Source organism: Ciconia boyciana, chromosome 4 (genome assembly GCF_034638445.1).
Source record: "Ciconia boyciana chromosome 4, ASM3463844v1, whole genome shotgun sequence".
In the NCBI taxonomy this organism is placed as follows: Eukaryota; Metazoa; Chordata; class Aves; order Ciconiiformes; family Ciconiidae; genus Ciconia; species Ciconia boyciana.
This window is the reverse complement of record NC_132937.1, coordinates 41,872,966-41,899,842: the sequence shown is the minus strand read 5'-3', so window position 1 is coordinate 41,899,842 and position 26,877 is coordinate 41,872,966. Positions and strand designations below refer to the sequence as shown.

The following is a 26,877-nucleotide window of genomic DNA, read 5'->3' as shown; positions in this document are numbered from 1 at the left end:
GGCACTCAATAAGCTGAGAAGCACAGAGGGGGCCCAGGACAGACACCGCTGGAGCTGAACCCCAAGCAGGCTGGCACCAGGGCTTCATTACTGCTGGTCTCCGGGAGAGGTGCACATCGCCTCCTTCCCATGGTCTGGAGCACAGGGCATGGCTAGAGGCTTCCCACGCTTTTCTCAGAAGTGGCAGACTGATGTGTAATTCTCTCTTACCCCTCATTCTCAGGGATCACCCCAAGCCCTGTGTGATGTGCAGGAGCACAGCGGGTAGCAGTGTTCTTGCAGTCCCCAAGAGAATTACTTTACATGGAAGAGCAGGTTAATGTCTCTAAACAGAACGAGCCAGCATGGTCCTCAGAGTGTGATTCTGAGGACAGAGAAAGAAAATATTTTAATAAGCCAACACCTATTTTTCCTGTCTTGTTGATGTCTGCAGATTCCCTGCCAGCAGTTTTCAGTCAGAGAGATATTAGAAGATGAGAGGTAAAATGTGGTGTGGGCATCAAGTTACTGCATCTCCACAAGCAACGAGATGATGACAGAGGTGACAGGGAGGGACAGGACAGGGTCAACCAAGAAGCTGGACCCAGCAAAGTGCAAAACATTGCCTTTTTCATCAAGTGAGGCTTGTCATATTCCCCCCTCCTCCTTCAGGATTGCTGCTCCAGGGCTAGAAAAGAGCTGAGCTCTGCAAGAATTTCAGTAGTTCTGCCCAGTTCTCCTCAGAGATATTAAGCGGCAACGAAAAACTTACCATTCCAGCTTCTGTCAGTGGTTTGACATGAAACCATACATGATATCAAGAGGGAAAATATATGAGGCTGAATATTCAAGTGTAGTGCAGATAGCACAGGTGCGAGGACAAACAGCACATTCCACTGGCAGCTGCATCTTATGACCTACTTATCAGGTTCCCAGTGCAACCTTCAGGGTTCAGGGTTATTGTTGTCATTAAACATCCAGATTGCAGTAGTAGTACCTAGAAGCCCTTATCAGAATCAGAACAAACTTGTGATAGTTCTCTACAAACAAAACCTCCCTTACTGGTCTTATGATTAACTAAGCGATCTCTTAGAATTGATGCCAGCTGCCTTCCCACAAACTCTACCTCATCTTTCCCAAGGATATTAAAGCCATGATATTCTATTAACTTCTGCACTCTAGACTTTTTTTTTTTTAAAAGGTACAGTGAAATTCTAGTAAAATCGTATTTTATTTTAAAGAGACTATATGTAAGTTAATACATTTACATGGTACTTTACTACAGTCACTCTACAAGGAATCAGCAGCAAAGCTCCCTCTCTCTGATGCCTGCTATACTATACAGACACATAAACAAAACTACATTAAAAGAGCATCAAGACCACTAGGTCAAGCACTCAAAACTTAAGACAACAAAGAACTAAGGCTGCAAGTGCAATTTCAGTTCTTCCTTTCGTGTCTTTCCACATAATGACACAGCATTCCTCCCATGAAATTACTCTGCCCATTTCAGCACACAAAGCTTAGCACTCTCAAGGGACAGAACCCAGACAAAGAGTTGAGGTATTTATTACCTGGAGCATTATCCAGACTGTACAAGGACACCTGGTCATCCAGTAGGCTCATATTCTCCTGTTTACTTTCCTCATCAAACCTGAATTTTATATTATGTCATCTCAACTCAGCTTCCCATGCAAAAGTACTTTGCTCCACAACTTGAGAACAAGTTCTTCCTAGCAAGTGGGGAAGGAAATACGTACTTGGTTGTTCTTGGAATACTTCACCACATAAGACAGAGACAGCTCCCTATCTTTTAAGGGAAGGAATGCTGAGGTCCATCTCAAGAGACACTTCAAATTTTGGTTCTGGCCAGCCAGTGGAGAGTCATTATGAGATATTCCAATGACTCCCATCAGGTAAAACTTCACAGATAGAGTAAGTTCCTGTGCTGGAACCGTTTTTATCTAAAAAAGCAGTGACATGTATTTTCTTCTGAATAGTTTGGCACTAACCTACCGAGATTACTAACCTCAACTGCCTTTCCACATAACCATGGTGGTGGTTAGCAATGGTGCTCCAGCAGCAACTGCTCTTTGTAACCAATAGGACTGCTGGATGGACGTTCACTGTGAGATACTGGGGATGCTGGAACACTCTCCAGAATGACCTGTCCCACCTGTAAAGGATCCCTGTTCCTCACTGCTGTTTCCTTTTTTTTGGTACCATGAGGTAGTTTCTTATGCAAGGCCATCACTGGTTTGTGATAACAGCTCTGCTTGAGAAGCATACTTTAAAACATTCTCTTTTTATTCAATAATCATAATACATAAAAATTCAGGACAGTACATTGTTTTGCTCTGAAAGAATACTTTGGTTTGCTACTTTTTTGCTGTGGAGAAACTAATGGGGGAAAAATGCCAACAAATCACCCTCAAACTAACCACAGGCAAGCAACGTAGAGGAAAAGAATAAGCTCTTCACTACTGCAAGAAAAAGATAGTGTGTATTACTGTGCTTGAGAAGTCAAGTTGTTTAGATCTGGAAGATTTACATAAAAGTACTGGCAGAAGCTGCTGACAGATAAAAGCCAAAACAACTCCTTCATCTTTTGGGAATTATGGGAAACATTTATAAGTACACAGAAAGTTAAAAATAATGAGTGTATAGCAGTCACCCAGAAAAAAAAATGCAAACAATGGTAACAGCAATCCAGCATCAGAAGGACTTTTTTATTCTGGAAAATAATGTATTTCAAATCAAGCCTTTTTCTTCCTCTTAAAAAAAAAAAAGAGAGAAAGAAGAAAATGTTTGGGCTCTAGTTGTAGCAACAGCAATGCTGAAAGGCAATCTTACAAGAAAGTAAAACTGGGTTAATCCTTACAGCCATTAAACCATGGGCTGATCTGACATAGATACAGAAACAACAACATTATTAGGAAATTCCTGAACTGGATCTAGACAGAGTTAATCCCACCACCATCTTTAATTTCAGATGAAAAAGAAAACTCTCAGTCTGTATGTAATAAGATTTTTTGACCCATATCATACACCTGTCAAGATTTCTCTGCATAGCAATGTCAGCATTGATTTCTCATTCCAATAGATTTCACACTATCAAGATGCTATACAAAAAGGACGTCACAGAATATGAGTACATGTACTTAATGCATGAACTTAAAGACCTCTCTTCTATAGGCCACTGTTTGTTCACACTCCACTGCTGAAGTAACTTTAATTTAGACCTTAGCAGTTAAGGTGGTGAATGAATTTCATGGACCTTTACAAAGCAGTCAGGGTCTCAACTGGCTGGCTAACTGCGACCAAAGACACTCGTGTACTGTCTAGCATACTGTATTGCAGAAATTCATATAGTGCAAAATCTGTTTATAGGAAGTGTGAAAAAAGCATTGAAAATAACAACAAAGTTGGTGCTAATGCAAAGCTAGCATGAAAAACTGGGTATGTTTTTACATCACTGTCTGCAAGCCAAAGATTAACTGAAGTCAGGGTAAGGAGGTATGGAACAGGATTTCAGTCTGCACTGGGAGTATTCATTTGCAAACAGACTAAAAGCAAGAGGCAAAGCCTCTCTTTAAGAAAACCCAAGCATAATTCTAAGCACTTCAACTTGGAGAAATCCTTTTGCAACCTCCGTGCAACCCTACAGTGTTAAAGAGTTTCTTGGGGTCTAAAACAAAGAAAAATGTGTCCCTCTTGAAAACAAGCAGTGTGCTGTGAAAGAGTGAGACTGAGCAGAAGAGGCTGAAATAACTTCAAAAAATATTTTGTAAGTGGTCTTGGAAAGCCTAAACTGCAGAGGGGCTGTGCAAACTAAAAATACATACACATCTGGTTAAGAATTGATGACATGTTCCCTGTGATTTTTAACTCCGGTGGGTCAAATGAAAGCTGCTCTTCCAGGGAAGAAGCCATGGAGGCAGAAGCTCTTTTTATGTCCTCTGCAAAGACTCAAGAGTTGAACAAAAAGCACTCTGACCTGCTGCTTCCCTTTCTTGCCTCTGCCACCAGGCAGCTGCCCTACAACGGCCTACTCCAGCACAGAGGAACGTGCTGTGGACATTCTCCGACTTCTCTGTAGAAAATTCATGGGCAGCAGGATCAACACTCAAGTTGACTACCTCTGAACTTACGGGAGTACTGAGTGTATAAATGAGCATGCCAAGAAATGCTAATCTGTTGAATATTTAAGTGCTGCAAGTGTACAGAGCTTCTACAGGTCACACACACAAAAAACCCAAACCAGTTTTTCCATCATCTTGCTCCTGCCAAGAAAGTTAGCTAGTCTTCTAACTAACCCATCCATATCAAACTATAATGGCACTATCTATCTATACATCTATCTCTATTTCTACATATGTTCAAACAGAGCTTAAAGCTACAATCGCTCAGTTGTTTCAGAAAGTTGATTATAGGATGTAATAAAGGTGTAAAAATACATCCCTGACTTGCACAAGATGTGATCAAACACATGAAAAGGTCTTCCAGCTATGACCCTAGCAAATGAGTGGAGGTTTGTAAGGTTGAAAGGCTGCTGGCTGGAAGGAGTAGGCCTTCTTCCACACTGGCCAGCAAGGACTGGGAATTGGCTGCTATTCTGTCAAAAGGCCAAGTATATCCTGGTTGTTTTCCTGCCATCCTACTGGGGAAAAAAAGAGAGAAAAAAAAGAAAAAAAAGGAAGTCTTACATGTCTATTTTTGTTATTGTGCTTCAGATGAACCCCTTGGTCATCTTGCCAAAAGAAAGAACCAGAGTTACCTTTATTTGACCCTACCAGAAGGGAACAGCTCTTTCTTGTTCCATTTTACCTTTTTAAAGGAATTTATTTATTTATTTAAATGGGGGCCATGCCAAGAAGGAAAGGATGTCTCACTTGACTCCCCAGATGGAGAATCATTCCAAAAAAACAGTTCCCTGTCGAGAACAGAAGGAAGAGGAATACATTAATTTTAAGCTGACCTGATTTTTCTAACAGGCTTATGACTCCCTGTTTTTAAGCGTAGTTCACATGAAGTGCCTGCTGCATCAGAACAAGCATCTTTCTGCCTATCTCTTCTTCTAATTTTACCCCTCCAAACTTGTGCATGAAGCTAGAAAAACTTGTATCCTAATTAGCTCAGCCGTGGCACCTTCAGAGAACTTTACTGAGGCTTTTACAAGATAAAGCTCCTAAAAAATGGTAGATGCAGCAGACAGCTGGTGTAACTCACCTAAGCTCTGCTATGCTACCAACAGGTACCTAATTCTTGCAGGACTCAGAATTGCTAAGCAGGAGCCTGCCACCTCCCAAAGGTTTCTAATATTTCATGGTAAATGTTCCACTAATAGCCTCTTTTAGAGAGATCAGTATGAGCAATCATCTAAATCTAGGTCTTGTTCTAAGGGAAACACTTTTTGTTTTTTTGGTTTTTTTTTTTTTTTTTTAAATAGCATATTTCTTGATCTCTCAGGGGAGACAGCCCTTCTGCTTCTCTTTTTCTTGTGTTCCGCTACATCAGTCAGCTTTCCACCAGTCAGTTTCGCACATTTCAAACCTTGCTCTCAAATCGAGAAGTCTTAGGAGACAGAGCAAGGTGGCTGATTATTCTAATGGCATTCAGCTAGGAATAAATAATGCAAAGGACCAAGTGAATATTCTAATCCGTGCTGCCCGAGATTGCGAAGGGACCCAACTTGAGCAAGAAAGTGCGAGGCCGCAGGTGTAGACTTCTCTAGACACACATACACAACTTCTTTGGCTGCTGCTTCCAAAACCTTGCAGGATAGTTTAGTTTTAAACTACTATGTATAAAGACTGGGTTGGTTTTTGTTTTGTTTTCCCCAAAATAGCTACAAATTACATATCACCAAATTTCATGCAGAAATTTAACATATACTGTGAGTCAATACTGTAGTCTTGCATCAAGCTAATCAGGACTAAGAACAAAGTTTCAGAGCCTATCAGAGCATCCACTTATGCCACAGTCTGACAGTACTTTGTCAAGCTTCAAAGCAAGCTGCTTTTTTTTTTTTTTTTTTTAAACTTGAGTCAGGAGAATAAGCATGGATTAAAGATTTCTAACAGGCTGCAAACAGGTGACCAAACCATACTTAACATGACAGAAAACTCTATATTTTCCAAAACATTAAATTCATATTGAAATGAGAGAACTTCATGCTTTTACTTCTGCATGGCTATCAACTTGAGCTCAATAGAACAAATTGGAACCACATTTAAGTCTACTTTTTCCTGCTGGCTTTATAGCTTACTCACGCTTTCTGCACATTACATGTTGTCTCTCTCTCGGCATTTGGTCTCTTTCGCCTTCTAGCATTCTGTAATCCTGCCAGCCAAAGAGCTTTGCTTTTATAAAGCAGATCTGCCAACTTAAACACCAGTCTCCTAAGGCAATCAAATAATGAAACACACATGTATGTACTTGCACGTAATCTGTCAAATGCCTCTCTAGCCCACTACAAACGATTTTTGCAATTCGGGCTTTTCATAGGAGCGAGCATTTGTACAGTCTTGGTTTTCAAAGATCAAGTGCCATGGTTCTTCAGAGTCCTGTGTCTTGTTTGTACATACAAACCCAATGACCCTGCCATTTCCATACCAGTATCTAGAAGACACAAAATATGAAAAACCTAAAAATACCAAGGTTGGGCAGACAACTTCATACGGAGTAAGCATATCCTTCAATTTCTCCCAATTTGGTGTAAAGGTCTGGTGCAAGACAGCACAGATTCCTCCACAGTAGAACACTCTTCCCATGTTTCTAGTGTGTCTGTAAAGTTAATGAATAACCATTCCAGGTGTCAAGAGTATTTTTCATACCTCCCTATCACTCATCTATCATCCATACAGAAGCCACCTTGATTTCTACTTTCTAAACTAGTATTTCCCAAAAGAGAAACTTAATGTATGATGCTAGCAACAGAGTAATCCAGCAAAAAAATCTTTGTCACACTAGGATGAAGTTGCACTGCCCCACCTCTTGATTATATAAGGTTGCAGTTTACAGCATGGCAGAATAAAGATGGTAGCAGAAACATCTTTCAAGCAAACAAGTTACTGATTGGTACTAGAAAACTAAAATCAGGTTTCAAGGACTGTAATTTACTATATAATGTCATAATTTGCAAAAATTCCTGCACTGTGAATCACAACTACGATACAGTAAAAAAAAGCAAAACAACTAGAGATGCACCATAATAACATAAAGCAAAAGGTACTTAAAACATGCATGTCCTTGAAATGTGTATTTCTATTGCAAGACATGCTCTACATGTACAACAAAGTACTGAGAACTTGAAACTTTGAATTCTCAGGATTGGGAACAAGTGAGACAACACTAAATTATGCCACCACATCTGTTGAATTTGTGCACTCACATTCTAATAATTCCTTTGCTTTCGATGCTTATATTTGGATTCCAGCTGGTGAAGCTGGATGATGCAGGCAGAGGTATGCCAGGAAGATTTGTTCTGCAAGGAATTGTCTTGGACACCCAGTACTCAGTAACTGAAGCCAGCCGTGGAGTGAGCAGATGGTACTCGCTCCTTGTGACAAATAAAGCCTTACACTGTTAAACCTAACTCAGTTTTGGTTCCTGGTTTTATTATCTCAATGAACATTTAAGTGTTAGAGTTAAGAGTTCTTTAAGTTAAGAGTTCTGTTCCCAGATTCAGCTTTTTGAAGTGTTTTTCCACATGACCTCCCTTATTACAGAGAGATTAACCCTAAACTATCTTAAGAGTAGTTTGGTGGGTTTTTTGTCTTTTTGGTCTACCTCATTCCTCACAGCAATCATGATACCACCTTTGCTCACAACAGTATCCTGAAGATGACTTAGTATTTGTGAATATGAAGCTCTATGAAGCTGTTATCAGCCACATCACTGGAAACAGCAGAAGAGGCAATGAAGAAACCTGTTTCCAGAGAGAAGCCTGAAGGCTGTGAAGAAAAGGTGGCTTAAGACCACAAACTAAACAACCAGAATGAAGCAATTCTCATTCAGTGAAGACCTCGACAATGAACAAAACAAGGATAAGTGGGAAAAGTGGTCAGGCAACTATGTAATTAAAAACTATATCAGATGGCACACACTACAAGAAGGTGTAATTACATGTACAAACACAAGTTTTAGATGCACAGTTTTGCAATCTTAACAATGTTCTCCTACTATAGTGTGTAATTCACTGTATACATGCATATGCATCAAGGTAATACAACTCTGTATTTATTGTAAATGTAATAATTTGTTACAATAACAGATTATACAATTAAAACTGTCACCATACCATTGCCTCAATTATAAGAAACCTTTGTTACCTTCACACAGTTACACAAATAGGCAGCCGTAAGAAAAAAAACCAGCCTTGCCAAAGTATCTAGCAGCATGGAGTAAATTTTTCATATGTGTTAGTGAAGAGGACTGAATACAATGGAAGAAAAGAACTTGGTGAAAATAATGTCTACACTGTCATCACCAAATACAATTAAATTATTTGTGTCACCCAAATGAAGACATTTCTACTCCTAAATTTGCAATTCTTACTATATAATGGACACACAAAGGGCTAAAATGTTAAGTCATCTACATTAAGTATGTAGTAAAGGAAGGAGTTTGGACTAATTAGGAACATGCTTTAAATCTATCTAGAAGTTTTGAGTTCGATACAGGAATTAGAGAGTGAAGTTCCATGCCCTGCATTAGCCCAGGACCTCAGAAGAGATGATCGTAACAGTGTTTCCCTTCCGTGCCTTTGAAATCCATGAAAGGACAGTCAGACACTGTTCTTTACATCAGTGTTTATCATGTAGTATTTTATGCACATTCGTATTATATGCAACCTGGTATACTGGAATCTTGTCAGAACAGTGCTAGCATTTCTGCTCCAAACCCTAAAGGCAATGGGAATTTTGCCTGAGAGAAGTGAGAGTAAGAATTGTGGGATTTGTCCCAGTGCCGCTAAACTTTGACTATAGGTCTGATCCTGTTCCTTCTGAAGTCAAAATGGGTTTTGCCACCAATTTAAGGGAAAGTAGAATTGAAGCCTGCTGCTTCTTGTATGAACAAGTCTTTCAAGTAAACAAAAAAACCCCCAACCACATATAATATTTTCTAGAACATCAGTACTTTAAAATAATCTTATTTTTAGTTTGCATCCAAAGGGATTTTGAATAAAGCATTTAAATACTGTTTAGAAGAGAGCAGCTCACATTACAAGCACGGGCATGTTCCATCTAAACTACCAGACAATTTACCACAGTATTTGATTGACTGCCTATTTAGATCAAACAGATAATAAAGAGCAAAAAAAAAAACCCCAACCATTCTCATCCTATTGGTGCATTCTTACTGCGTTATAATAAAACTCTAGATATTTGTCTTAGAGGAAACATCTGGAGAAAAAGCATAACAGTTGGTAACTGTCTTCCCCTTTTTTGCTAAACTGTACATGCAACTCAAAGTCCTGCATCTTAAATACCGGGGAAGGCACCCACAGCCCACTATCCTTTTCAGTGCAAGTTTTAATATTGAGGATATAAAAGACTTTTAACTATCACTATGAGAGTAGTCCAAAAATGGTTAGTATTACACTCAACAGATGAGCGCCAAAAGTTCCTCTAGCAGACAGTCAGAATTCTCCCAAAAGCCATAAGGCAGCTCAAAAGTAGTGAGACTTCATGCTAGTCACTCTGTAGTAAACATTGTTAAACCAGTGGTTTAATATAACCCCCAAAAAGTGTCCTGATAATAATGGGATTGTGAAAATCTCTCATTTCATGTAGCGGGCTGCAGCTCACGCAGACCACCAGAAGGGTTTCGGAGTTGTCAGCACTAAGTTTGACCCAAGAGGAAGTTAGAAAAACATGAAAGCGGTGGGGTATGCATGCTAATCTTTCAACCAATGGTAATAAATTACAACTACAGCAGAGAAAAGAGAATGCAAACATTCATCCCTCTGTGCCCTTGAGGACCCCTCACTGAGTGAACAGAGGTCCTTTATTTCCAGATACTTGAGAAGAAGTTTTTGCTACTTGCTGTTTTGAACATGCGTTCCTTAACACTTTCTCTATTGACCAGGCCAGATTGCGAGGACCAGTAAAAAACCCCTTTATTCTCAGAACTGGCTTGCACTGGAACAAAAGGCCTCCCTAAATCTTTCTCTCCATAAGAAAATTGCTTATGTAGGCTAACGACTAGCTACGCTATTTTGTCTTCAGAACAATGGAGTAGATTTGGACTGGCAAGAATATATTCTAAATTTTACTCAAACATCTGCACAGATTCAACTCCAAAGTACCCAAAATAACTTGCTTCAGAATGTCAATGTCATTTTCTGATGTTTCTCTCAAGGGAATGGCTATATTGCAAACAGTGCAATAAATATCTAATGAAGAATGAAAGACTGTATTAGCGTAAGAGGCACAAAGCCTGGTCAGCCAAGAGCATCCTAGAGGAGCTCTCAAAAAGCGTCGACCCCTTGCAGAAGACCCATGCATCAGTGGAGGTGAGAAGACCATGGGAGCAGATCACACCTCGCTGCGCCCCACAGTGCCCTGGAGCCTCACAGTCCTTTGCAGACCACGGCAGGCCAGATGCCCCCCAAGCATACACCAGTCAACTAGGAGGAAAGTGGGAGATGATGGAGGGCTTTGCCATGCCCCTCTGTTGCTCCTCACCTGTGCCAAGCAGCTGTGTCTTGGCTAGGAGACAATTCAAGGCTACGTTCATAAACACAACAGACATTTTCACATCTCCAAGTGCAGCACATGTAAAACTGCAAATTAGCAATAGAGGACTGGCATGTGTGGTCACAGGGTTGAACAACACGTGCAAGTAGGAAAAGGACTGCAAATCTTTGCCCTTAACTACTTATTTCTGGAATGTTCCTGGATAGAAAGATAACAAAACCAGACACAGCTGTGCAGCCTTATCTACCACGGTGCATAATTAGTGGTTTCTTTCATTAATTCCCTAATTTAAGCGCTTTGGTCTACCTCCAGCCAAAAACAGCTTAGGAAGAGGGCTTGGAAATTAAAAGGTAACCTCACAAACTAAAAGCCTTCCCTTTGAGACACACTGCTGGAGATGCTGTAACATGCTTTGAAATACGGGTCTGCAGCATCTGATGCCATTTAAAAGTTTCTTTGCCAAGAACAATCCTCCATGTTTATCTGCTGCCTACCAATCTTGTCCAAGTGGGATGAGGAGATCTAGGAAGAAATCAGTGACAGCACTAAAGTTTTCTCTCCTAACCCAACAAATAAGTTCCACTGTTATAGCTGTAAACAAGACATACAAAACCGATGCATCCATGCCTCCTAGGAGGGGCATTCCCTCCTTGGACTACAGATCTCAGGTTGCGCTACTCTCCCTTCCTTCCCAGCTGGTGAGCAAGAGGCTACAGGACAGAAGTGCTCAGACAGGCCACATCCAACAAATCCAGTCCCACAGGGGAGAAAAATCAAGGAAGAGATCCCATCAATTACACCAATCTGATGTGTTTAAGCAGAATAGTTTGACTTTTGGCCAGTATCTCTACATTTTTAATTGTGCATGTTTTTTAGAAGGAAGCATCAAAACTTTAAGGGAAAGCAGAGTTAACTTTGTCTGGTTTTCCAACATACAGAAACTCAATTAAAAAAAAAAAGGCAAAAAAACTACAGAGAAAAATCAGCCTCATCTATGCCTTGCCTATTTAATGAAAAAAACAATAGCTGCTCAAGAGCTTCTGGAAGCGGAGTGGACCAGAAGTAACTGCTCTTCCTGCAGAAGGTCTGCCTTCTTCAGGAGCGTCTTCCCATCCCGGACACCACCAAGCGATCTGCCAGCATGGGTGGAAACTGGCATGTTCAGACCTGCCAAGGGTAGATCTCACTTCTTGCCCTCGACATCCACAATCTCTAGTGAAGAAACTATCTCAGACATTAACCTCTGGGAAATGCTCTAACACAGCAAATTATGTCAAGTGTATACAAACAGATCCAGTGAATTATACAAGCAAATCGTCTAACAGCTAACTGAACTGTTAAAGACCTTTTTAATCATTTGTGCCATAGTTTACATAGTAGTTTTGAAGTAGAAGATAGTCTTAAAAAATATTTTTAAAGTGTAGAAACCATACGCAATTACATCTTTCCCTCGCTCAGGGCAGTAGCGTTGTTCTGAAACTCTGTCCTGAGGATTTTGATTATATATCCTTATAACCTGAAAAGCTGTCAGCTTAAATATTTTTAAATGCTGTCTTACATGCAAACTGTTTTATAAAGTGGATCGATATGTGAAAATAAAGAATAGTGTTTGGGTGCTATTCTTGTGGACTGCTGCATACAGCATTCATAAAAGACTGAACAGAAAGCAGTCAAGTTGGTACAAAAAGTTACACCTGCTAACACTTCACCAAAAGACTTCAGGCAATGTCCAAGGATGCAGGCATTTCTATAACAAAGTGCAAAAAATGTAATACATAACAAAAAAGCAAAAAAAAATCTCGTCTAGTGATGAAACCACAAAATAGAATTGTATTTTAGACATATTTTGCTGAAAGCATGAACAGAAGCTAGCAAGTATTAACAACAGTTATTACATTTTTTTTTTAAGCCAAAAATTCTCTTTAAATTCTCCTAAGTACCTAGATTATCACCAAAGTATTCCCAGGACTTAAAAACCTTCTCCAGTTAAAAGAAATATTTCTTTAAAATCCTGTAATTCCCCTTGTCATTCTTAGCCATGAAAATAAAGCAGTCCTTTGCATTCTAGCCTTCAGATTGATTTCATGGATGTTCATCATGGAAAGCAGCTTTGGAGCAAGACACAGATGTGAAAGAGTGCACAGCCAGCTGCAGTTACAACACCTGTGTTCTTTCACACAAGAAAATCTGGATGCGTATATGGCATCACCCAACTATTTAAGTGGGCACGGTTATTTGCTCGGGGTGCAGAATGATCCATTCTTGGCAAATACTTAGCACCATCTGTTGCTGAAACTCACAAACTGATCTTATCATATGCGAGCCTAAGTAAGAACTATTTGCTAACCACTGTTTTTTTTCAGATGTTTCTGGATCACAGCTACAGCAACAGATCAAGATGATTCTGAGGGAGAGTAGCAGCCTACTTCACCTTTGCCTTGTTTTAAATCTGCCTCAGGAGCATTCATGTCAGCAGGAGGTATTAACAGACTGAATCAGTATTACAGAAGGCTAAAGAAAGGTAAGCAAAGTCACTCAACATAATGCCACTGTTGTAACTATAGAAAGGCATATGAAAATTGGCACGATCAAACCAGGCAAATATTTCTTATAGCATCAAAATAGGAGTGTCTTATTCTTTCAGTTTCTTAAAGCAAAATGTGTAACAAAAGGCAGTATTTTTTTTAGACTACTTGATACAGCTGGGGAAAAAGATGCATTTCAGCCACATAAGCCTTTTCAGGTCTGAGGTCATCTTTGAGGATCAAAAGGGGGTTCTGTGTGCCGCAAGCAATATATTTTTCCCAGAAATATCAATTGGTCAATTAAAATAGTCTTCTCAAAAGTGCTCTCTCACTTTTACTCTTATCTTGTGACAATTAAAACACAACATAGAGGATGCTGGTTTTCAAGCTCCTTCCTCCCTTCTCTACCAGCAGGTGGGGCCACGCATCAACCATGAACTTGCCCAGGTCCACTGTTAATGTGCAATTTGTACTAGTACTTGCAAGCATATCCCTGTGCTCTCTGTGGTGCTTACAAAGACATTTTAGTTACTATCAGCCTGATTTTATCACTGTGAAAAAAAATGCTCTGCCTCACTTTATCGCTTATGAAAACAAAGATTTTGCAAGCTGCATTAAAGCAGGTGGCAAAAACTTTGTTTTCAGTTGCATGGACTCATCTGGCAGCTAGAAATTTGCCTTGTACACCAAGAAATGTGACCACAAGTAGCTGGCGAGGCTCTCTAGCAGGAACCTACCCCATTTCTCAGTGCAAGTCAAAAGCAACGGACCTGTGAAGTTCATGACTGCAGGGCAGTTCCGATGACTGCAGCAGGACAAAGGCTTATGCTCAAACTGGGCTCTAGAACGAATCCAAGGGCTCTGGCTTGAACGGCAAATACATTCACCAAATGAGATAGTGACTCATCACTTCACCCCATAATTTCCTTTTTCCATTTGCCTAAATCAGGAGAGATGATGACTGTTTTCTTTCCAACAGAGGCTCCATGCTCGCTGCATTCCGCTCACTCTTATGACCCCTAATTTACAAACGTAAATAATTTTCAGAAATGCAACCGCTCTGCTGGCCTTATAGCAAAATTAAAGAAACAAATCCTACAGCATATTCAGTTCAAGCATGCACAAACAGTTTTGTGCTCTCTGTCAGCTTGGATCTTTGTCAGACATTGCATAACCTGGTCTCTGAAAGGAAAGAGTTTCCAAATGTTCTGTGTCATTACCTTTGTCTAATTTGCTGACCTGTATCTGTTCTAGGAGAAAAGCATAGAGAAAGGTGGGTTGTTGTTTTTTTTTTTAAAAAGAAATCTATGTTATAGTTTTATCACAAGAAGGAAGCGCTTCAGATTATTTTTAGGCTCTAAACCAGCTGAAATGGTGCAAAGTGTCAACATACACAACCCTTTTAAGTTACACAGGAAGTTGCAGGAAGCTCCAAAACATCAAAACAGACAAATTATTCTTATAAAGTTCTGGTCTGCCCTTCTGCAATCTGACCTTCATTTCAAAGTGGGAATTTAGCATTCCAAGTTAAATTTGAAAGTATTTCTGTCGATCCATCAAAGTTTTATGCTCCAAAGTCTGCGTAAGATCAGCCTTCACAAACCAGCTAGAGAAACAGTACTGTATGAACCAACTCTAAACATATGCAGCTGTATCAGATGAGCTGAACCAAAGTACACAAAACTCAGTACAGCTGATACACTTTTCATTTTCAGAGTTGTGCGAGACAGGGCTAAGTGAGAGGAACTAGCCCTATGTAGCTCCAATTTAAAAAAGAAAGCATTTCAAGAAAAAAAGAAATTTCGTATCAAATCTTTACTGCTTCACGTAAAATTCAGATGTCTAGTGGAGGGCATAAAGATGACCCTATGCTGTGTCTCCACTGTTGCAAGTGCCTTGATCCCTCTAGCAGCAGCCAGTCACCCTTGCCTGGTAGGAGAAGAAACCTGGGCAAAAGGCAGGTTGGGCCAGTGAGAGCCTCACACCAGCAACAGGAATTACATCTGCCTTGCCATAGCTCTGACCTACACCAGGCCTGAAACTGAAAGGTGCTAGAGACTTCCTGGGGCTCTTGTAGCCCCTGTATTTTCATCTTTTCAGGTGCAATTAAAAAAAAAAAAAGCCCACAAACTCAGACTAAATCTACTTCTTTACTGACAAAGGTAAGAGGAAGACAGGCAAAATGCAACAGTCCTAAAGTTTCAGTCAAGGAGCCCCAGTTCTGGTTTTGACTAATGGTTCTAGAAATTTAAATGGGTCATGGATAAAATAAAAATCTGGGGAAAGATTTGATCTAAGTGTTGTAATAAATAAATGAATGTTTTAATACAATTTGAGATACCAGCAGTTTTATTTGTTTTCAGATTGGCTTTTGATATTTAAAGAGCTCCTTATTTATAAGTAAGACTGACTGCATAAGATACTGGCCTGATGAGCAACTCTGCAGTCAATGAGGCCAGTCACATGGGCAAAGTCTGTTCAGATGTCTATGATTATTTGTGTATGAGTACCACAGCATTGTGAATACTGGAAGCATTCTGCCTAAATATTGCAAATTTGATCTAATACAAAACAATCTGGACATTGATGAGCAAGTGATCAAGTTTACCAAGGCTGGGGGAAAAAAAAATTAAGAATAAATAACTAAGTATTAAAGAGTATTGAAATGGTTAGAATATTTTGTTTAAAAAAATTAAACCTATGTATGTGGTAAAATTAAAAGAATTTATATGATTATATATATTCTTTAAAACCTCCAATTAAGTTTCTGATATTCTTATTCAACATATACACAACAGGGGTACATAGAGAACTGACACTTCACAGAATGAAAAAAGTATATGGATTACAAATAACTGAGGTACGTTTAAGAAGTCTGCTTCCAGTTCCCCATTAATTTGTCATTTTGATGCACAGCAGTTTCAAATCATCAAGTACTGAAAATGTAAACTTGACTGTATTTGGTCAAGCAAGTTTCATACTACACATTAATTTATTTGAAATACACTCTAGGGTTGTAGAGAGAAGTATCATCCTGGGAAGAATCTTCTGGCCCACTGCCCATTTCGTTGGCTACTGGACAATATTAACTGTGCTATTCCTGCACCAAATCTTACATACAAAAAATAGTGAAGCCACCTGAAAGTCAAATGTACATTACTACACTATTCTTTATCTGAACTGTATTTCTGCCTGCACCTCTAGTTTCACCATAGGTATCATTTTTGTATCACTCTGCTCACTTAAAAATTTCACATTCTTTTTGGTTTTTATAATAATTTCAGTGCAACATTTCCCAAATTTGTTTCTAAGATTTAAAGCACTCTCTGCCTTAGTTCTTTACAGTAAAAAGATCTGTAAAGAGACCACTTATGATTACTTTTCCCAATTTCTTTTAAGTAAACATATATTATTTTAAAAGTAATTAAACCTAACTCTTGAGCTCTTTGGAGTTCAAATTTCAGTGTTTCCCCTAATTCTGTTGTGGGGGGTCTATTCCCTGATCTTAGGGCAGTCCTGAAGGTGCCTAGCCTTTTACATGAAGCTTAAAATCTTTAATTCAAAAGGAGTTATGGGAACTTAGCTTTTTTTTTTTTCCAACAGAAAAATACAAGCCTGGATTGCAAGCTGATTCTCAAACATTTTGGAGCATGGCAGGATCACGTGTGCAGACGTAGAGATTAAGATTCCCAGTTAAATTAACACATTTTCTTGTTTCAAATCCCCACAGTCCCAAGCTATTAAAAATAAACACATTGTATGTAAATAGTACTCTGTCTAGAGGCAATAAACTTCAGTTTAGGAGAGACCTAGTCACTAAGGTTTGGGGCACTGTCTCATCCCAAGGAAGCAGAAAAGCCTACATTTAAGCAGAGTCCCTCCAAATCTGCAACAGAGTAACTCCTATCAGCTGGAACTCCCATAAATGTCTGTTACAAACGCAGTCCTGGTGCAGGCTCAGAAACTGAAAGATTAACACCTGGACTTCCCAGAACAGGCTACGGCCAGCTCACAGCGTGGAACTGTGAACAGGAGCATCAAGCAAGCATGAGTACAGAGACCAAGCAAGTTAAAAAGTACTACTTTAAGTTTAAAACAATAAATGCATCAAAGCCTGGGATGCCGGTTACTTCACCACAGCATGCACACATAAAGAATGAGATTTTCTTTCCACCCTCCGCCTCTCAAGATGAACTGTCAGCATTGAGGTGTCTATGCAAAGAGCCCTGCTTATTCTGCAGTTACATACAATGGAGACAACCATCTCCGCAGGTGGGTTAAGAAAAAAGTAAATGTCACCTGATCAGCACATATCAATATCCAATACAAGGAATATCAAAGAAGTAATAGTGTTTTCTTTCACAAGAAAATACCCCATTTTCAGAATTAATCTGAAAGCGAGGAAACCGTGAGACACTAATGACTAGAGGCTGAGAGTTCGAGGACATAAGAAATAGGGACGGTATAACCTAAAATGCCTCTACACCTCTGTCTTCCCCCGCCTTCATTCTAACAACAATGTACACCTAGGCATTACACACTTGCAAGCAATTCTTGAGTGCTTAAGAACAATGCTATATAAAACAGTTCAGATTTACTCTTTATTAAGCCCTCACCAACCTAGAAATGCTTCTGCCAGGTTTCCATTTGGTTGCCACATACAATTTTCTATATTTCTGTTCTTATCTTCATTGATTATCAGCACAGCTGAATATAAACTCATAATAGGCACAGTGGGATGGAAGCTGATAAACTGATACCACAACTTTGCAAGTGATGCTGCAAACATTTATGTGGAGGCAGAGGTTGATGATACTACTCAGGACTATGGTGTCACTGTGAGAATCAGGATCACATACTAAAACTTGTATTTCCTACAGCTAGAAACACTGAGAATTTAAGAAGTACTAGACATTGAAGCAATATAAGCCATTCCAGACTTTTGAGAAGTGAAAGGCCAATGTAGAATCTATCCTAAGATGGACTTGGCTTGTTGATACGTAAACCCCAAATATCTGAATGTCAGTAGGTAAAGGAGACAAATCACTTGGAGGAAGGGTGTTTGGTTTTTTTACCTTAAAGTTTTTCCAATTAAAAAAAGAGAAGACTCTTTCTTCTATTAACAGAAGAGTTCTGATCAAATTCTGAGTTCTGCACAACATACTGTTTCAAATGTAGGTTAGAAAGCAACTTATGTTCAAACAAAGGAAATACCTTCTTTTTTTTTTAAGATAAGTGCTATTTTTCCTATTGTATCCCCAACCCCCCAAAAAGTTAAATCTGAATTTCTCTTTATCATCATTCCATTGTTCATTTTTAAATACCTGCTCTTACCTTTAATGCCACAGGTAAACCTCCATGACAAAGTACATATTTTTTGCTGTTAGCAAGAGATTTATGATAGGAACATACTGTTTATTTGGAATTCATACTGTCAGATTCACCAATAAGTTTCTCAATAGTGAGTCTGATGAACCACAGAGGGAAACACTTCCACCACCTTCTTAGAAACCTAAAATAAATGCTACCGTGCTCATTCTCCATTTAAGTCTTTACAGTTGTGAATTATAAGCATACTTTCCAACCTGTGAGATGTACCTCACAGTAAGTTATTGGTCTCTGTGGTGCCCGAGACAAAGCACATGAAATTACAAAGTGTGTGAGCTAAATATTATGAGGTAGAAACGATTCTTAATTGACTGAAATGAGCCATGCACTAAAAAAGCTGACCAGCAGGTGTTATACACATAAATGTACAGTCAGACAAGACTATGAAACAAAAATATCTGAAAAACATGGGACACACACATGCCTTCCGAGAACAGTACTGACCTTGTTGCTCACTCTCTGCTTCAACTTTTGCAGGACTTGGTGCTACAGGAAGGGGTCGAGGAGGACGAGGTTTCGGAGTTGGGGGAGATATTTTTTTTCTTCCAATGTACTCTACATAAGTTCCTGGGAAATCCCCCCTCTCCCCTGTGGTTTCATTAAAGCCATTTAACCAACCAATTTCCTCAGGCTTTGCTTCTTCCCCTTCACTGAATCCAAGTGCTAGTAAGGTACCTTTATTCACAGTTAATATATCCCCTAAGTGCAAGTCAATGTCTTCTTCTCGCTCTTTTTTGTAGTCGTATAAAGCTCTGTATTGATATCCTTCGGCACTCATCTTGGCAAACAATTTAACATTCAAAAGTGTTATTAAACAGTATCAAAATGCAATTGTCCAGTTATATTTTATGTACAGAGAGATTCAAGATGTATTAAATGGGATAATAAAAATGTTAATAGCAATGTCTAAGTAATAAAATCCACTAGAGAATCAAAAAGCACCAGGAACTGTGATTTCACTGCTGATGTTTCTACTGATGTATTTATTCGAAGTCGATGATTGTTGCAGAAGTATGTGTTCCACTTCTTCTATGTCTAGCAATATTCTTCCAATTAGTTCCTTTTCTGGGCTTGCTGGCACTTCTGGGTCTCCATACTCAAGTTCAGCTTATTCTTATAGCCAGTCACACCTTCTTCAGATGTACTTGTCACAGATTGCCCACGTACCTTAAATATTCTGCCACTGAACTCTGCACACATGCTCTTCCTGGAAAGAGAAGAGGAAACTGGTGAAATAGTTTCAAATTCTCTTGACGATTGTGAACTTAGGATTCCACTTATGACTTAAACTTTCTGCAACCCTGGCAGAGGTTATGTCCCACAAAAGAGCCCTAAATAACAATAAAATAAAGCGACCTCACAAAAAAATCTGCCAGCTAACATGTTTTTATAAAGGATGTACGTCTAATTACCTGAACAAAATTTGCACCCCTGCAGTATGAGGCATGCTTCCTTCTCTGTGGCTTATAGCTACAGAAGTCTCAGAGTGAGAGGGCTAAGCCCTGGAGCTATCCCTGTAGTGCAATATCTAACCCGGCAGCAAGATTTTACATGTTATCTCCCTGAAGACACATGGCCACAACCCTTCCCCACAAGAGGTCTGCCAGGACAGAGGAGGAGCTCACTGTAATTAGCGCTGACACTCACCACTGGGGTATTCAATCTCCTGCTGTTTATGCAGAGAGTGAGGATGGGCAACATTCCCCAGCCCAAAGCCTCTATTTAAAAAAACCTATTGGAGGGAGGGGTCTTTTCATAATCTGCAGGAGAACCAAAAAGTCCAAAATGCTTTTACTTGATGAGTACTGTATTTGTTTTCCTAAAAAGAGGGGCTTCCCCACTCTCCCATCTTCCAGATTTTTTTTTTAATGTGTTTATGGTATAATACTAGAAAAACAATCAGCAACTGAAACAGGCACACCCAGACCACCTAAGCAGCACTAGCAGGAGGAAAGTATCAGGGTGTATGCTTAAGTTACGCTAAAGGCAAGAGAATACAGGCCTGAACATTTGACTGAAGATTGCGCAACCATAAAGTAAGACGTAAAAATATGACTAAAAAAAAAATCAATTTAGAAAACAGTAGCTTAAAGACATATAGAACAGTGAAAGTTTTCTAAACATTATTTCAACTGTTACTCATTTTAATCTACTTAAAAAGACAAGCCCAATCATAATTTGAAATGCTACAATAGGAACGAGAAAGTGCTAACTACTCAAAGTTGCATTGAAACTCCTAAACCTACAGCCGAATAAAAGACCCGAGGGGGCTATGCAGTACCGGTAGGTAAAATATGGACTGTGTACTACATACTTAGTGTACAGAAAGCGGATTGTTTTTAGAAACACTCCCTTTTACATTGTAAAGAGACACCAGTAGACAGGGCTGGAACAGGGAACCTCTGACAGCTCTTTTCCACACCGTTTTCTCTAATGTCTCAGTCATCAAGTCCCTGGAACATGACTAACTGACAAGCTAAAAAGTGTTTATAAAAATGTATATGGGCTTCCTTTGCCAGTGAATGACCCTGATCCCTAATTTGTATGCAGCTCCTCTTCAGTCCATCAGGTCTAAATATAATCTCCTGCAGCTTATTGCGCAACATCTCTTGTAACAGAACACAGAAGAAAATCTTGTAAGTTCTCGAAGAGCTTCCTTATCATCCCTTCCAACCAGATTTTGCTGTATGAAAAAATTATCTAAGCCTGAATTAGACTTCTCATTTCAAAAAGCCTACACACAAGTATTGATTTTAATAATTTGCAAATCTATCCACATGGATTAGGCATCCAGCTCCCACCAAAATTTTAATGAGAAGTTTCTGCAACCACTTCTGAAAAAAACAAACTATGCTGCTTAGCTCACACTACCAAACATCACAGACTTTGCAATTAACATGAAGAGAGTTTCACTGATATTTCATTTTGCCTCTTCTACCAGAGGAAAGCATATAGAAAAGAACCAGAGAAAAAAAAGGAAACAAATCTAAAATCTAAAGCACAAATATCAATTAAGTTGTACAGAAGCCTTTTCAAAAGCATGGGTTCCTCCCATTTCATATAGCAAGGGAACCAAATGCACTTACACACCTTAGATCTAAGTGTTGGAGCTAATCTGAATGTTTCCAATCAAAACCAACTATGCACAGCAAAACATGCTAGAAAATTACCACTTTGACTACATTAAATATTCTGAAATATTTATTTTCTTTTTAAGAAGGGTTCAACAAGTGCTCTGCTACAACTATTCATTTCACTCCTACTGCCTACGGGCATTTTGGCAGTCAGCGAAGTAAGTCTTCTAAACGCTGCATAATTTAACTGACTTGACCTACTCCTCTGATCTTTTATTATCAAATGTATCATAGCAACTTTATGGACAGATATTTAAAATGAGCACTTACACTTGGTCTGACAATACAGAACTGAAAATGTTGTAATAACATAAAAACTGCTTATGACAGTTTTTAAGCATATTTTAAAAACTCAAAACCTGAATCAGATAGGACAAAAGGTCCAATTTACTTGCATGTTAGCACAACTCAATGCAGTTATGGTAGCAAAGTTTCCCTAAATCCAGTTTCCCTGGGGCTCAGAGCTGCAGTACCAGTTCATACTCACTCCTCAGCACTGCCCTCAGTACAGGGCCCCCAGCATCCTACCTCCTGACTGATCTACGGTTTGTGTACCTGGAGACACTCCCATGGGTGAGCCATGCGGAATTTCTTGGATTTATGCCTTTTTCTATTCTCACTATCTGTCAGGTTTGGGGATGGAGGAAGACTCAGACTCCAAGAACCTTGCAGACAGCCCTAACACAGGGACAAGACACTTGTTCTCCATACCAGCCCGGTAATGCCGCAGCATCTCCAAAGAGCCCTCTTTCACAATTCTTTACTTACTGCTCTGTTAAGATCCTGTATAAACAAATTCCCTTTACTTCAAGTGAAGTTACACAGTCTCTACACTCAGACATTTTGACTCAAACTGTCTTAAGCTGATTAGTCTTAAAATAAATAGCTCGGAGTCCATCTTAAGTAGAGGGAAAAAACCAAACCAAACACTTTAGGCAAGAAACATTTTTATATTTGAGATGATGCATTACTGGATTTCCATTTGGCCAGTTGAATGGAAAAGGAAGAAGTATTGTAAGAGAATCAAATGTTCATTTGTTTTTTATTTACTGTCTAAGAGCTTGATCCCAATGAAAGATTCCCGAATTCAGGCAGAATTCTGGTGTCTCAGCACAATGGTTTATGTTGGGCATTTCAACAGTTATAAAATCTAAAATTCAATAGAAAGGTGCAAGAGATTCTTGTAAATTTAAGTGGAAAAGGAAGGGGATGTGAAAGCTTCCCCTCCACTCCCCTCTTCTCCCCCTATTAAAAATGATGTCTGGCTCCCACTCCACTGGTACCCAAGCATTTCCTGCCACACTAGCTAGCATTCCTTTGGTGACTGAGAATAATAGAGGTTTTTTTCTACTCCACGAATCCATGTTACTAGCAGCCCAACCAGAGGGGTGCGCGTGTGTTACTGATACGGCACCGCTACACAAGACAGCAAAGATTTTCTTCATCTTTACATTAACACATTTAATAACCATATCTCCTCATGCCACCCTCTCTCTCACACTTATTCCAAAAATCCCTAAGGAAACAGTGCCTTCCGCTTCAGAACAGAACTTCCCTTCCACTGCAGTTCTGAGCTTCATCAATAGAAGAGCAGACTAACGTACTTAGGGAGGCACTGAAATAACAAGAACTGAAGTGTAAGCGGGGAATTTGCTTGGAAACTGACTCCTCTCCCCACTAGGTGTCTACACACCTGTAACTTAAACTACAGTTACCTCTGAAGTACGGTGCTGCCACTCTCCAAATGGAGATGACCAAGGTAAGTACCACATTGGAACACTATTTTCTGTAAGAAAGTGAGAGGCATACTTATGTATAAAACCTTTATACCACTTCCAGTCTTTGAAAAAGTGATTTTGAGCCTGTGGAGATTCTACGGCTGAACGAGTTCAAATACATACACACGGAAGAAGTACATTAACTTCACTGTGGACACTGTAAAGCACGTCCCATTCTGAAACATGTCAAAGACTTTATACGGGCTGCAAAGCCATGGAAGAAGGCAGGGGAGCATCAGGACCACTTCAGACAAATCATTAAAATAATAATAATAATATAAACCCCCCCTAGGAAAGCAGTGCAAACTGACGTTCCACCCTGTTCAGAGGCCGACAGGTTAACCCCCCCGGGAGTCCTGCACCGACAAGCACCCGGGCGGCGGTCCCGCCGCAGAGCAGCCGCTCTCCAGGGGTCGGAGCTCGGTCCCCGCGCCCCGGCCCCGCTCGGGGGGCGCAGCCCCTCCACCGCCGGGGCAGGGCTGCGCGGAGACGGCGCTCCCCAGCCCGGGGACGGTCGCGGAGCCGCCGGTACCGCCCTCAGCGGAGACCGGGGACAGGCAGGCTCGACTCCGCGCCGCCCGCTCCCCCCGGCGACGGCCGCCTCAGCGCCTCCTACGGAAACCCCTTCCGGCCCGCCGGCGGGGGCACCAGTCCGGCTTCCCACGCCGCACGGCGGGGCCGGGGCTCCCGGGCAGCCCCGCGGTCGCCGGGCCTCGCCCCCAGCACGGCGCGCCGCCCGCCCTGCCCGACCAGGAAGCGCCGAGCCGGGCCGCCCCCGGCCGCGGGGGTAGAAGCTCTGCCGCCGCCGGGGCTCGGCGCCGGCCACAGCGGCGGCCCGCCCGGGCCTGCCGCGCCGGAGGCCTCGGCGGCGCCGCAGCCGGCCCCGGACGGGCGAAAAAGTGGCACAGGGCGGCGTCGGCGCTCCCGCTCGGCCTGTCACCCCGCAGGGGCGGCCGGTGCCCGGGTCCCGGCGGGCGCACGGCCCCGCGCCGCCCTGCCCTGCTCCCCTGCCCCGGCGGCCGCCCGCGGGGCCGCGCCAGGTGAGGGGGCCGCAGCAGCACCCGCTTTACCTCAGCGGCGGCGGCGCCGCCGTCTCCCGCCGCCGCGTCGCCCCGCTCTCCGCCGCGCGCGGGCCCCGCTTCCCCCGGCGCCGCTCGCCGCCCCAGTGCCTCCGCGGCGCCGCGCCCCCCGCCCGCGCTGCCTCCGCCCCGCCCCCCGGCGCGTCCGCCAACCCGCGCCGCCGCCGCCCCGCCCCGCCCCGCCCGCTGACTGACGGCGACCGAGGGGCGGTGCCCGCCGCCGCCCGCCCCCCGCCCCGGCCGGCGCCTCGCCACAGGCCGGCCCGCGGGGCCGGCAGCCGGCGGCGGTGTTGGGCTGCTCGCAGCTCCTGTCCGCGGCGGAGGGGGTCCGGGGTCGCCGCCTCCAGGCGGGGCGCCCGACGGTGCCGGCGAGGCCCCGGCGCCCCGCGGCCGCCGAAGGCCGGGCTAGGCCGCGGAGCGGCCGTGAGAGGAACATGTGCGTCTGCCTAGTTCCTCTTTGGGGGTTTTTCTCCCCTTTTTTGCTTCCCTCTCCCCCAAGTTGACGTAACATGTTGCGTTGGTGGAGCGTGCCCAGAACAAAACAGCCGGCCGTGCTGCCCGGCATCTGGGCCGTGGGTGTCCGACTGGGCCTGGAGCAGGGTCGTGCCGTGCAGCGAGGCGACGGCAGCCTGCCGTCCCCTGCGAGGCTGCCTGGGGCACCGGCTCCGGGTCTGCTCCCCCAGGGGCAGCCTGGCTGCGGCCTGCCTGGGGCGGCGCGCAGCGGGCCCCGTCCGGCCCTGCACCGTCAGGAGCCGCGCACCGCTCCGCACACCCCTCAGCCCTGGGCTAGCCAGAGCTGCCTCGCAGCAGGCGCGGTCGAATGGGTGGAGGTGGTAGCTGTCCACAGCAGCAGAGATCTTCAGCTGATACCATTAATTACCATCGCGCGGTGCCCAAGTTTGCTGGGCTCCATGCAGCGCAGAATAAAATGACATATTCCCTGCCCCAGGAAGTGCACAGTCTCCAGTGGATCTGACAACACGAGGGTGTGACACAACACCACGAGGTTGCAGCAAGAGAGTCGTGCTGCTGAGGTATGTGTGCTGCGTTTGAACAGGTCTCTGTTTATCTTCAGATACTAAATATGCGTACATGTGTTACCATGACTCAGTCCTTGTAGGTGTCGCTGTGAAAGAGGAGAAAATGGTTTAAGCAAAGGTGTAACACTTCCAGGCTGGCGGGGAATGAATGCAAGGGCAGCCATGCAAGAAGCAAGCTAAAGGTTCATTGAGACCCATGCTGTGAATACAAGTGCCAGGGGCTGACCTGATGAAAAGCAGCCACATGAGAGATATGTAGAACATCAAAAGCATGAACAATGCATTTGTTGGGACAGAGTGCAAGGATCAGGCCTTGAAATACCCTGTGAGAAACTGTAGGACTGGTAAAGTAAGACAGCCTGAAATCTTATGATCAAAAGAAGAGTACCTGTTGCCTGAGGGGAAAGAAGAGTCCACCTTGCTTTAATTTGGCAGTTGGGCATTCTGAAACAGCAAATTAGCTTATGGTCTGATCATGGACAACTGACAGAAAAAAGTGGAACAGTTTTACTACAACAAGGTATAATTAGTTTTTGCCAAGTGCAAGGGGTCAGAGCATGGTTTTGGAATCCTTAGACTTTTGGAGGTATTTTTCCTGAAAAGTGTTCTAAACCAAGAAATTTGGTTGTACCGAGTATGGGGGAAAAGTGGAAATCTCTTATCAGCTATCATTTCTTTAAAAGATGCTCTTCCATGGCCTCTTACGCTTTGGAGAGGACTTTACTTTTTTCCCTGTTGAGTTCCTAACTTTGCAAGCTTCCAAGAGAGACACTAGAAGGATGTTTCCTGACACCCATTAATAATTTCTGTGTTGATTCATTAGGACTGTGTTCACTGCAGGACTGCAGATGGGAGAAGATGCCAGCTCCTAAAGCCTCTTGGATGAAAGCGTGGATCTGACCCCGCAGGGGCGTGGCAGAGCACTGCGAGGTTGCAGCCTTGGAATCGCAGGATCCAGTCCCCAGAAAATGGTAAAAATGCCCTCATTAGCCTATCTGGAAATCTAAATACACAGAATGACTTTTAAACTAAACACTCCTTTTGGAACAGAGACCGGTGTTTGTATGTAAGCAAAAGCATTGCTGTAATTTAAATACTAAATAGTAAAATTGTTGAGGGAAATGCCAGCTCTCATCTCATACATTTTTTTGTGGGATTGAAAACACAGGCAGAAGCAGAGTTAAGAAAGAATGTTCCATTTCTTCTGTCCAGACTGCTGTCTCTGGCATTTGCTGTTGCTGAGGGCAAAAA

General features: G+C 42.1%; 1 protein-coding gene across 2 annotated transcripts in view; it reads right to left on the bottom strand.

Moving 5' to 3' along the window:
• The window catches only part of PIK3R1 (phosphoinositide-3-kinase regulatory subunit 1), a 60,477-nt gene extending 35,784 nt beyond the window's left edge, over positions 1–24,693 (bottom strand). The window contains exons 1-3 of one of the 2 annotated variants that reach the window (XM_072859356.1): positions 24,578–24,641; positions 23,445–23,515; positions 19,040–19,802 (exon numbers count right to left, since the gene is read on the bottom strand). In XM_072859356.1, the coding sequence (XP_072715457.1) occupies positions 19,040–19,373 (334 nt within the window). In that variant the 5' untranslated portion in view covers positions 19,374–19,802; positions 23,445–23,515; positions 24,578–24,641. Of the gene's footprint in view, positions 1–19,039; positions 19,803–23,444; positions 23,516–24,577 lie in introns of both variants that reach the window. The other variant, XM_072859355.1, reaches the window with a different exon arrangement.
• Positions 24,694–26,877: the final 2,184 nt, after the last annotated feature.